Raw genomic sequence first — 12,887 nt, 5'->3', positions numbered from 1 at the left:
CCCTAAGATACTGCATCAGCTCCCACACTTGGACCTAATCCAGAAATATTCATTAACGCCTACTCAGTGTTACCATACCTGACAATGTACATTGTCACAATGTACATTGCTGTGGTTTAAACAGGAAACACGCCCCTTAGGCCCATGTGCTTGACCACTTAGTGCCCAGCTGGGGGCTCTTTGAGGAAGTTGTGGAACCTTTAGGGGGTGGACATTTGCTTCGGAAAGTGACCACGGCAGGAAGGCCTGGAGACTTTACAGCCCACCCTACTTTCTGTCCTCTCCCTGTCCCCTGACTACTGATGCTGTATGAGCAGCCTGCTTCTCACTCCTGCCATTGTGCCTTCCCAGCTATGATGGGCTGCATCTCCTGTAAGCCAGAATAAACTCCAATCCTATATCGGTGTGGTTAAGCATTTTGTCTCAGCAACGTCTGAAATAATTAAGACACGTGTGTTCATCACTGTTGTAGACAGACTGTACACAGAATAGGAAGAGCAAGTGCCTTTAAATTTCAAAAACAGTTCAACATGGTGGCGCACACCCATAATCCCAGCACTGAGAAGGCAGAGTGGGAGGATTAAAAGTTCTAGGCCATCTGAGATCACAAAGAAAGAGCCTATCTCAGAGAAGAACTCTAGGACAATCACTATATATACTTTGTAATCAATCATACACTTTACTTTGGGGATTTCCTTTGCTAGTTATTCCTCATTTACTAGAAAAGACTTCTTTTTAGGTTACTGCAAAGTCAAGACATGTACTTATATTCATTCAAAACAAAAACAACTAAACAGCAACAACTCTGAGCAAAGCTACCTCCCCATAATTCCCTCTTAGCATCTCTCCTTCCTGTTCCACTTGCAAAGACCACATTATTCATCACATGTAGACTAGGAACTCCTATTATGTTCATGGAAATGGACAAGTGGGGAGTGACCTTTTTTGAGGGGACAGGATTGAACCTGGGGCTCTGCCCTGGGTAGATAAGAACTCTACAACTGAGCTACATCTCCAGCCCTTTATTTGTGGAAATATATCATACTGAGAAAAAGAAACTATTCCTAGCTATAAATAAAATAAAATATAATCAGAGCTGTAGACTCCAGGCCTCATTCACACTACATTCCCAGTAAATGACACATACGGAAGCCGTAGCAAACAGAGGTGCTAATCATAATGAGGGGGACACACAGCACGAAACCTGATGCTACAAGAACTGATCTTAAATGTTTGCATATGTCATTTAACCACATGTCCCAGCTCCTCATCACTAATGCAGAGGAAAAATCTACAGAACCTCTCAGACCTGCCAGAATGCGTGAATTGACAGGAGTACTTACAACAGCCAGCACTGGCATTAACTTACAAAGACTAACCGCAAGTGTGCTCAATGGTACAGGTGCTATGGTTCCAGGAGCCCCACACAGTGTGCTCTCACAGGCTTCCTGGTGGGGCTGATCTCAGCACCAAAGTTTGCATGCATTACAAGACTTTTGCAAATTTCCTTTCTTCTAAATTTTCAGTAGGAAGTTCTAAGCTCTCACTCTCAGACCTTGATCACACATACATGCCCTGACTCTTATATAAAAAAAATCACTTCACCCATCTTCTCTTTTCAAGGGAACAGTGAATATTGTTTTCTGACTGCTGTTTATAAGTAAGGTATATACTATGAGCTTGTTTCTCAAAAACTGCGACAAATGGAATAATCTAACCACTCTGCTAATGGTATAAATTTAAATACTGCAAACATTAGCTTAACGATGCTGCCAACAACACACGGAGGGACCTATAGAGGTGGCACATCACGTTAACATGGAAAGACTGTCACCACTGCATCATTATTTCCTTGGTGGCTTGAGATGACTCAGGAAGCCTCCCCACTTGAAGCCAGTGCCAGACAGGAAAAGACCTTCCTACTCCTCCAAAAAGCTGAGAGAATCCAGTTCTGCTTGCATACAAGGGAAGAAAAAGTCTAAGACGGTGGAAAAGAACACCAATGCGACAGCAGCTGAGTGGGCACTGGTGCCACCAATGTGATAGTAACATGAGTGGACACTGGTGCTATTTTAGTTGAGAACACTGGAGCAGCAGAAAAGCATTTCCATAAGTAACTGAGCACTCTTAAATCTCTTCCCCTTAACTTTTCTTGTGTATGTGTGTGGTGTGCATGTCTGTATGCATCCACGTCCACTCATGTGTAGGTGGACATGTGTGCATGTGGAGGCCCAAAACTGACAGCAGGTGTCTTCCTCATCAGTCTCTAGCTTACATGCTGCCACAGGGTCTCCTGTTCAAACCAAGCTCATGTTTCAACTGCTACGACTAACTGGCTTGCTACGGGGATCTCGTTTCTGCCTACTGCAGAAACTGGGATTACAGGCAGGACACTAGGCCCACTCCTCTTTTCACACAGGTTTGAGGAATCCAAGCTCCACTCCTCTAGATTGCATGGCAAGCTATCTGCTTGGCCATCACCCAAGCCCTCTGCTTACATTTGACAACCAACAGGTAGGCTTTGTATGGCAAAAGGGATCCCATAATATTAGAAATGGCTATATTCAGTAGGTTGATGCAAATTTCAAAACAAATCAACTACTCCTGAGTTTGCAAATGAGGCCAGCTTTAAAAGCACTTTTTTTTGGCCAGGTGGTGGTGGCGCATGCCTTTAATCCCAGCACTCGGGAGGCAGAGGCAGGTGGATCTCTGTGAGTTCGAGGCCAGCCTGGTCTACAAAGCGAGATCCAGGAAAGGCGCAAAGCTACACAGAGAAATTCTGCGTCGAAACCCCCCCCCAAAAAAAGTGCTTTTTTTTAATGTGCATATGTGTGCATATAAAGGCCAGAAGAAAGCATCAGATTCTCTGGAACTGAAGCCAGGGGCAACTGTGAGCTACCATGCAGGTGCTGGGAACAGAACCCAGGTCCCCTGCAGGAGCAATAAGCAGTTTTAACCACTGAGCTGTCTCTCCAACCCCTCGAGGTGTATTTTAGATGAACATATAGTATCATCAAATACAGAGTAGGAACCAGACAGCTCCATATGGCCAACACTAAACATTACCTGATCTCCACACACTGATCTTGAACCGCAGCCAAAAGCTTGCCATTGCTTCATGGGAGGAAAGAGAAAGAAATCCTGGTGTGAGTATTTGAGACTCCGGCATGGATGGAATTATTTTACAATCAGTTTTTTAAAGTTTTACTGGCATTATCTACCTTTTGACTTGTCAATTAAATAAATATACAGGTACAAAATCATAGAAAATTATTCAATAAAACTTAATATGTTCAAGCCATGGTGACTATATGTAACAAAAGAAATTTACTACAAATCAAGAATGAAAGCCACAGGGACCCCAAAATCCATGTCTGTGTCGAAATTTAGGAGAAAATAAAGGTAGAAGAGTTTGGAGTGAATTTTACACATACTTACTTTGCAAGAACCAAATGCCAGTTTATCTGTTTATTGACCAAGCGAACCAGTCCATCAGGAAGCAAAAACGGAGCAGGGCTGAAAGTACAACATATGAGCTAGCTTAACATCGAACCATGACAGTCCTATGTGAGTAAGGAAAAACTGTGCCTTTAGAGGGAGGGTTTCTATCAGAATGTAAAGGCTGAATATTAGTAAACCTAAATCCAAAATCTACTAATCGGATACATGAAATGTTCATGAGGAATAGGAGATAAACACCCAATGGTGTACTTACTGCCCGTACAATGACCCAAGTGGCCCATTTCCTCAACCACCTTTATCCTATAGCATCCTACATCCTTGAAAATCAAAACAAACAAAAACAAACACATCACACACATGCACACTCACACACACCTGCATGTGCGCGCCTGCGTGTACACACACACACACACACACACACACACACACAAAATAAAAGGGAAAAAAAAACACTGAGCAAATAGTTCCACAGGTGATCAAAGGTCTCTATTTTAAGACTATCTTATCTCTAGAACTGTTAAGGTTAAGGTTAGGAGAAAGCAACATGCAATTAATACGTCTATTAAAAAGTCACTGAGAACATTGCTAAATGCTGAATATATCATGTTATCAGATTACTTATGTCCCTGTCCTTTTTGAAGCTGAAAATCTGCTTCATGGCTGAACATAACAACACTCACAGAATTAAAAAAACACACAAGAAGTAAAATCTGAAGACCTAACGCACAGCAACTCGACTTTTAACCACAGAGTAGATGCAAAAATAAGAACAAAAATGCTCTTTAACATAAACAAGACACACATCCAACATAGGGGCGTTTCATATGCAGTGGAGGGCACTCTTCAGAGGAGTCAGAAGTCACCAGGATGTGATCAGTACTAACTACGGGCACAAGAACTAGTGAATGTCCTGAGGCATTGTCAGCGTACACGAAATTCTGTGAGATGCTTATCTAAAGACCAGGTCTGCCATGGGAGGCCGACCCCTTTCTGAGCGACTACACAGGAAGGCCAGGTTCAGGGAATGGAGGCTGGAGGCTGAGGACAGGATGTAAAATTAATTAATTAATTTTTTTTTAATTTCAGTTCTTCAAACACACCATTAAAAAAATGAAAAGGCAACCACAAATTTAAACACATTTCCAAAGCTTGATTTCCTGAGATACATTAAAAATAAAAAAAAGGTTTGCCTGAATGTCAACATCTCCACCTTAATCTGATAATCAAAACCTTAAATCATAGAAGATGGTAATCTTTATAAGAACTGAAGGCTTACCTGTACCAGATGTACTGACGCAAAAATAACAGATGATCTGTAATAAAAAGAAACAGTGGTCCTTTAGCAATCATTTGCAAACAATTTGCAAAATGAGACCAATCTACTAAACATTATAGTTTTTATAAGATCATATACTTGTTTATATTAAAGTCCAAGTTTATGTCATTCAAGACATTGAAATAGTTCCCAACTACAAATTTTAAAAATGGTTTGAGATGCTAAATTTAATCTAAGAAGCCTTAATCAAATCATTACTAGGAATCATAGTAGATTGCTCTTTAAAACAAACCTATTTGTATAAAATATAAAATATAAATCAAGATATTAACTTTAACTTTGTTACAACTATATAAGTAACACCTGGAGAAGTCTGTGAAAAGCAAAATTTCAAACACATATTTAAGACTATTTTATATCATCACAACGCACACACGTGCGTGCACGTGCATACATACACATACACACACACAATCCTGTGCATACAGCTAGGTATAGAGCAAAGAAGAAACATCTAAAAAAGAACATCATCTCTATGTTGTAAGAAAATTTTATTATGATATGTAGTTATTTATACAATCAAATTCTTCTACAATTATTTTAATCAATTACACATGTTTTCTAAATAAATCAAAACTTCATTTGTGATAATGAAAACTGAATACAAGTCTCCACATCTAAAAACATTAAAGGTTGGAAAGATGCCTCAGGGGTTAAGATTTGGGTTCAATTCCCAACAGATGCATGGTGGCTCACAACCACCTGTAACTTCAGCTCCAGGGGATCCTACATCTCTTCAGACCTCCATAGGTTCCTACATGTACATGGTACACATACATACACACAGGGACACACACATACATACATACACATAATATGGAATAAATAAATATAAAACAGCACTTACCTTGTCAGTCTGGTGGAAGAATTATATTAATATATTAATTAATAAAGTCCTCATAGCTCAAAAAGGCTGGAGCTCAATTCTTCTTTAGACCCTTGCTGGTTATTATATGTCAAGTCTATCATTGGTTAACCAAATTTGTAATTCGAGCATTTTTTACATTCTTTCTGAACGTCCATGTAAACCATTTGCAATGGTCTCTCACTTACACTGGGCTTACTCATCACCATCCATGTACAACACGTATAATGGCTACGCCTAGGCTATAGATTAGCTCTAAGCTGAATTAAAGATAGGTAAGGATGAAAACATTCATACATAGATGCATCTGTAGAAATAAGCTCAGACAACATGTAAGCTAACCACCTTCTTCAGGTTCTAGATCAGAAGTTGAAGGAGAACATTTTTAAGTCACTAGGCCGTCTAAAATTGCACAGCTGTAAAATGAGAACAAAGCTGTCCACCAACTATATAATCATAAAGCAGGAATCATAGTTACCTCTGATGGCTTTGGTGATGATGAATGATGCCCCATGCTTTCGGTTGCCTCGAGGCTACAATTAAAAAAAAAATTTAAAATTACATTTGAGAATGTTACAATACTTACAACATATAAATCCATACTTCTTTACTTATATCGGGAGAATTGAGTACTACCGGTAATTTAAAACTTCTTCCAGACTGAAATAACATCATCTGGACTGTGTGCAATGGCTTAAGAGTGAGAACAACAGTTATAGGTACATGGCAGGAAGAACCCAAAAATGAGGTTAGAAACTGTTTTCAAATCAAAACACCGATAAAAAAAGATTAGGAAACCTCAGCAGGGCTGAGGTGAATCAAAATGGGAGGACTTGCCTATGATGTGCAGGGCCAGAAAAAGGCCAGAGTTTTACCAGACAAAGACTTTACTAGTTGACAAGTTAGTACAGTCTACTTGGAGGAAAAGTAATTATCTATTGGGTATCCATGGAGACAATGTTATTAACAAAACACAGATATATAACTACTACACTAAATAATTTGACTCCACAATCATAAACTGCATGCTGTAGGATAAAGAATAACAAATATTTCATATGGTAAGATGCATTAAACTACTATCAAGAATAAATAAATAATGAATGAATGGATGGATGGATAGACAGATAGATAGATAGACAGACAGACAGACAGACAGATAGATAGATAGATAGATAAACACATCAGTAAGTACAGACAGACAGACAGACAGATAGATAGATAGATAGATAAACACATCAGTAAGTACATATACATTGTTCCCAAAGAAGCTCACTCAGCAAACACGAAGAGATCATCAGGAGACAATCTGGCACAGCGGAGGGATATAAAAGTGAGTCAGATGCAGAGTCAAGAGGTCAATAGCTGTGGTGAATAGATGTAGAAACCAATAACCAAGAGAGATGAGAGAGGGCAAAGCATTGTGAGGGTTCCACTAAGTGACACTGTGCTGGTTTTTAAATCAATGTGTAATGGTAAGTATTCTGAGACATTACTACAGACATTTCAGAAGTGTTAGATACTGTTATCCAACTAAAAGGCAGCAAGCAACGGCCTCTTAATCTCATGATCTACAAGACGTCCACATCATTCAGGAAAAACAGGAACTAAGAGAAAACAATATATGTAGATCTCTGCCCATACAAGATCTAATTCAAGACAAGCAGTATAAACACTCAGGAAAGATGGTAAAGGAGCTCAGTGGGCTGGATTCAGGAATCTTTAATAAAGGTCCTTCTTGATCACGCTGCTTCCCCAGGGCCTAATACACAGGCATGCCAGGACCTCTGTATGTCAAATAAAGGGTCCTGAAGTCCTGTTTTTCACCGCCTGACTAGAAGACTCTCCCTAGGTAACTAGTCACTCCAGGGTCCATAAGTTGGTAAACACCATAACTCATCCCCAGCAGAACTGGATAATGGCCATAGGTTCTCTCTCCTCATTCACTCCCTTGGCATTCTGCTTAGACAGCCACTTCAGGCATGGTAATGAGAAACAGTCACTGGTAGGTTGTCTCCCCTCCACAGTGGAAGTTCCATGAAGACATTCATCTCTGGGGCCCAGGTGTACACACAGACACATACACAGACACACAGACACACACACACTCACACACACACACTCACACACACACACACACACACACACACACACACACACACGCCTGTTACTGAGATGGTACCTACTGTACACACGGGCAGACAGGCAGACAAACAGACCATGCACACACACACATGCCTATTACTGACATGGGACTCAGTGTACACAGAGACAGACAGACAGACAGACAGACACACACACACACACACACACACACACACACGCCTATTACTGAGATGGGACTCAGTGGACAGACAGACACACACACACACACACACACACACACACACACACACACACACCTATTACTGAGATGGTACCTAGTGTACACACAGGCAGACAGGCAGACAGACAGACCATGCACACACACACATGCCTATTACTGACATGGGACGCAGTGTACACAGACACACAGACACACAGACACACACACACACACACACACATGCCTATTACTGAGATGGTACCCAATGTGTACACACACACACACACACACACACACACACACACACACACACACACACACACACGCCTCTTACTGAGATGTCGAGACGTCTGGGGTCCTTGGAAACTTCTCCCGCCACCCAGCACAGGAGAGCATGCCCGGTGCGGAAAGGACTCCCTCCCTGGCAGGAAGGAGAGTGACACCGAGCTCCGGAGGGGTGACAGCCTGCGGGAGGACCACAGCCGAGCCGGGACAGCGGGCTGACTCCGCAGACCCCTCTCAGCAAGCCCCAGCCCCCGCCGCCCCGCCGTTGCCAGGCGACAGCGCAGCTGCCATCCCCGCGCCGCCGTCCTGCGTGGCACCGCGACGTGGCTCCCCACGCCACGCGCCCGCGCCAAGCCGACCGCCTCCAGGGAGGGCCCGGCTCACCTGAACTTCTGTCTCGGGTGGCCACTCGGTGTTGACCAGCAGGTCATAGAGAATCGTCTCCTCCTCGTCTGCAGAGCTGGGACTCGAAGCCGGCACCGACTCGGAGGCCGCCATGTTGGCCGGGAACAGAGTGGCGGAGGGAGGGGCGCTATGGCATCTCACGCGGGTCAAACTTCCCCGGACGCGGCCGCGGCTGATTGGAAGAGCGTGAAGTAAATTAAGAGACTCCTGAAAAGGAATGCAAAGGGTAGGGAAAATAACCGTGTTCCTGTCTCAGGTAGGTCTTGAACCCGGTCCTTTCTGTGCAAATCTGTGCCTAAAATGACTCAAGTCACTGAACCTTGTTTACCGGTCAATTTCTACAAAAGACTAGGTGCAAGTACCTCCCAAAATGCCGGTGATCATTTTAGGTATCCATCCCCTAATACAGAAAGTGTTCAGACAGAAGACTTTAAATACACCAAGGGGTTGTCCAGATCAGCAGATAAAACTAATGGTTGAATATCACAGGAATGGTGTTTAGGGGCTAAAAAAATAAAGAAATAAAAAAATAATAAAAAACGAGTGAGGGCCAGAGGGTCCCATGGAGACTTCCTGCAGCAGGTAGAGCTTGTGAGCTAGGTAGCAGAGGATGCCTTAGAAATCATCTTACAACACGGACTAGGCTCAGACTAGTCCTCCCTGGGGCACAGAGTACAGGTATGCGCTATTGTGCCCAGCCGTGGACTTTCAACTATAGATAGACACTGGATCCACTACAGGTCGAGAGAGAATATTTAAATTAGAAGGGACGGCGGTGCATAAAGACACAGATAGAAAAGAGAGAGGCCACGTTGAGAAAGTGTGTAGAGGACAATAAAGACATGACAGCTTGAGGATTCTCTAGAGGGGGGACTTACCTCATTGGTTCATTCATGGATTCATGAACAAATGCCTCTCTGTGGAAGGCGCTTCACTGTACACAGAGCCAGTTGTGACCCGAATGACCACCTGTGTTGCATTAGAAAGAAGCATAATTTCCCAAGATGCCTTTCAGGAATGTTACTGTTCAATAACCATCTCTGTACGTCAGGCAGTGGTATAATTAAACGGCACAACAAGAGCGTGACTAACGGGGTCCCATTTCCCTCCCAGTTTAATTAGCTCAAGGCCACATACCTTCTGCTTGCACCTCGTAGTCTCACAGCGGAGCTTTTCTTGCACACACACCCCATTTAGCCAGACACTGGCCGTGTCTGAGATACTAGATGCACATGAACAGCGGGAACTTGGACAGGGATGTTCCTTACGCATAGAGGTTCGACCTGATATAATGTGATGCTCTCATACCCTGAAGCTTTTATTTTCATACCACCTTCCTTCTGAACTCTACCCTGCCTGCCTATGTCTACATTTGCAAACACCTCCCCACCATTCCAGCTTCCCAGCCTGCCCCAGGCCTGCTCCGTTGTTTGGTGGTTTGTTTGGTTTTTTTCATAACGCATGTCAGCATTGGCTATGCTATGTCATGTATCATTTATTGTATTTGCTCACTGTCTGTCCTCATCCTCCAAAATGTAAGCTCTAACTTGGCAGAGTGCACAATCATCTTGTACAATAGCTCCCATACACAGCTGCATTATGTCCCCAGCATTTATAACAGTACCAACCACTGAGGATGGGGCAAAATTTATGTCGCCGTTAAATAAAAAAAAAGGATTTTCAAAAACAACATTTTTTAAACCATCTCCTGCTGTGTTGCCCCAGCAAGCGTAGAACCCCTAGGATCGAGCACACCCCTTATATCTGTCTTCTGTGTGTTCTCACTACACAAATGACGTCTTTTCACACATTACGAGTATTTCTTTGACAGCATCTATGTGTTTTCCTCAAGCCCCCAACTGCAAACCCAGCATTCTATCTACTATATGAACCACAACAAGTTACAGAACTGCAAAGCGCTCTTCTCATCGGAGAATACAAAGAGATATGGGTACTGGGTATGGGAGATGTTAGAGTTCCCACTGGAGTTATACGGTACCTCAGAAGAGCACCCACCTTCAACTCTATACCAACTTTCCTTGTCCAACCTCTTCCCTGTCTTTCCTTTGACACATACTGGGATTAGTTTCTGCTTCTTCCTTTTCTTGGTCACTTTGACCTGACCCCACAGCTCCAATGAACAAAAGGACGTGTTCTTGAGTTTGAGAGATGAACCTGCATTCACAGATGGAAACTTTAAACTTATGAAAGTCTATGATCACAACAGAGCCAGTGTTTGAGTCAGGCATAGAGGCTCACACTTATAACTCTACCACTTGGGAGACTGAGATAGAAGGCTACTTTTGAGTTCAAAACCAGCATGAGCTACATGGTGAGCCTTTAAACAAACAAACAAATGAACGTGGTTCTTGAGATCCATGGTTCTTTTCTTCATAGGGCAGCACATGGCAGAGATTTGTATTGCAAAGGATAATTGAATGTTATAACTAAAGCATTCCAACAGTTGAAGAAGTAAATGAACAGTTTGGAATGACCGGAAGTGCTATGCCAACATGCAGACTTATATTGCTATCAGCCTGCTCTACTGGAGGAAAATAAAATGTGGTATGTAAGAGTTTGGTTGCTGAGTGTTACTCTGGTCATCTGATCAACATCATCATGCAGTTAAAATTCTGTCTTCTATGGTCTGAATATGTCTTCTCTCCAAATTCATATGTCAAGCATTCTGAACGGGAGAGTGATGAAGTAAGGTTCAGGAAAGATGACTGTGGTGGCTGGGGAGATGCTCAGTGGGGGTGAATCCTTGCTGGACAAGCTCAGGGACCTGTTCCAGCACAAACATAAAAGACAAAGCTAGGAATGGCTTTACAGAAGACAGAGACAGGAGGATCGCTGGGGCTTACTAGCTAGTAGCTTAGGTCTAGTTTCACTGAGACATCATGTCTCAAGAGAGCAGGCAGAGGGTGATAGAGCAGGACTCCCAGCATGCCCCTCTGCCTATGGAGTGCGTGCGCATGTGTATACATCATATCATACACACACAAAACAATTGAGGAATCTTCTTCTATCCCTTCTACCATATAAGGACAGAGGAAAAAAGTGCGATATATGAGGAATAGAGTTCTCAGCCAATGCCAATTTCGTGTGTACGTCCGCGCATGTATGCGCACTTTGAACTTCTCAGCCTTAAAAACTGTCAGCAATTAATTTATTTTGTCTAGAAAATAGTCCATTTTAGATATTTTATTGCAGCAACCCAAAGGACTAATGATATATCTATTATTCAGAGACACTCTAAGTCGTAAATAAATCATTTTTAAAAGAAAGATTATTGCAGATACTAAACATGAGTTCTAACTCTGTGAAGAACTTAAGGGAATAAGACGAATAAAAACTGAGACAGTTACACAATAGGAGTCACCCTCATAGTTGGGTACACCTGCTCCTGCTCCCCTCCATGTTGAAAGACACCTAGGAAATGGAAGCTCCACATCACTGTGATCCAGCGGAGTGCATCCAGTGGTGATGGTTCACATCCCTAAGAGCAGGCATTGTGGCGTATTCATATGAAGAGCAATGAGCTGATGCTTGTATAAGCTTTTGATGAGGGAGAGCAGAAAGGCGCTAGGAATAGGAATATTTGCCCCACGTTCTTCTACCCTAATCGCCCATCAAATACATCTGAAATCAACTAAAATGTGATCAGAATTCACTTTTCTGATGGCCGTACACATTTGTACCTTACAGTCAGACAGAAATTGCTTAACAATGTCTCAGAAAAATGAATAATTTCTGTCTCTCCATTCTTCCATGTAGAGAGAGCTATCATTAAGTGATAGGTTCATTTCACATGAGCTCAGCTTTTTAGTCCCTCTCGACTAAAAGGCCCCGTTTAGCTAAAAAGCCATCAAGGAGTCAGCATTTAACCCTTTTATGTTTCTACATATCAGAGATCAAAGAAATCGGTTTGTCACGTGGAGTCCCTTCCATTTTAAATCTGAAATTGTGTAACAAAATTGAATTAAGGCATTGAAATCCTACCCATTATAGGTGCCATGCACTCCTACCTGATTGGAAGGTGCACAAGTTTTTTCTTGGAGAATATAGAGTTCAATCATAATAATAAAAGCATATTTAGAGTCACTCAAGAAATTCCTTTTTCTCCAGAAGTCTAAAGATCCAAGTCAATCCGTCCATAAATATTGTAAGACTGCTGTAATATCTCTTGGCAGGCAAAATAATAGGAGAAAGTTCAGGCATACTTTGAG

General features: G+C 42.3%; 1 protein-coding gene across 2 annotated transcripts in view; it reads right to left on the bottom strand.

Moving 5' to 3' along the window:
* The window catches only part of Nbas (NBAS subunit of NRZ tethering complex), a 288,955-nt gene extending 279,312 nt beyond the window's left edge, over positions 1-9,643 (bottom strand). For both annotated transcript variants that reach the window (XM_036170649.1, XM_036170651.1), the window contains exons 1-6: positions 9,537-9,643; positions 8,638-8,865; positions 6,142-6,196; positions 4,739-4,775; positions 3,439-3,516; positions 3,067-3,114 (exon numbers count right to left, since the gene is read on the bottom strand). In XM_036170649.1, coding sequence (XP_036026542.1) covers positions 3,067-3,114; positions 3,439-3,516; positions 4,739-4,775; positions 6,142-6,196; positions 8,638-8,751 — 332 coding nt within the window. In that variant the 5' untranslated portion in view covers positions 8,752-8,865; positions 9,537-9,643. The remainder of the gene's footprint in view (positions 1-3,066; positions 3,115-3,438; positions 3,517-4,738; positions 4,776-6,141; positions 6,197-8,637; positions 8,866-9,536) is intronic.
* Positions 9,644-12,887: the final 3,244 nt, after the last annotated feature.

This window comes from Onychomys torridus, chromosome 21, assembly GCF_903995425.1.
Source record: "Onychomys torridus chromosome 21, mOncTor1.1, whole genome shotgun sequence".
Lineage (NCBI taxonomy): Eukaryota > Metazoa > Chordata > Mammalia > Rodentia > Cricetidae > Onychomys > Onychomys torridus.
Note: the sequence above shows the minus strand (reverse complement) of the source record. Positions and strands in the feature narration are given on the sequence as shown.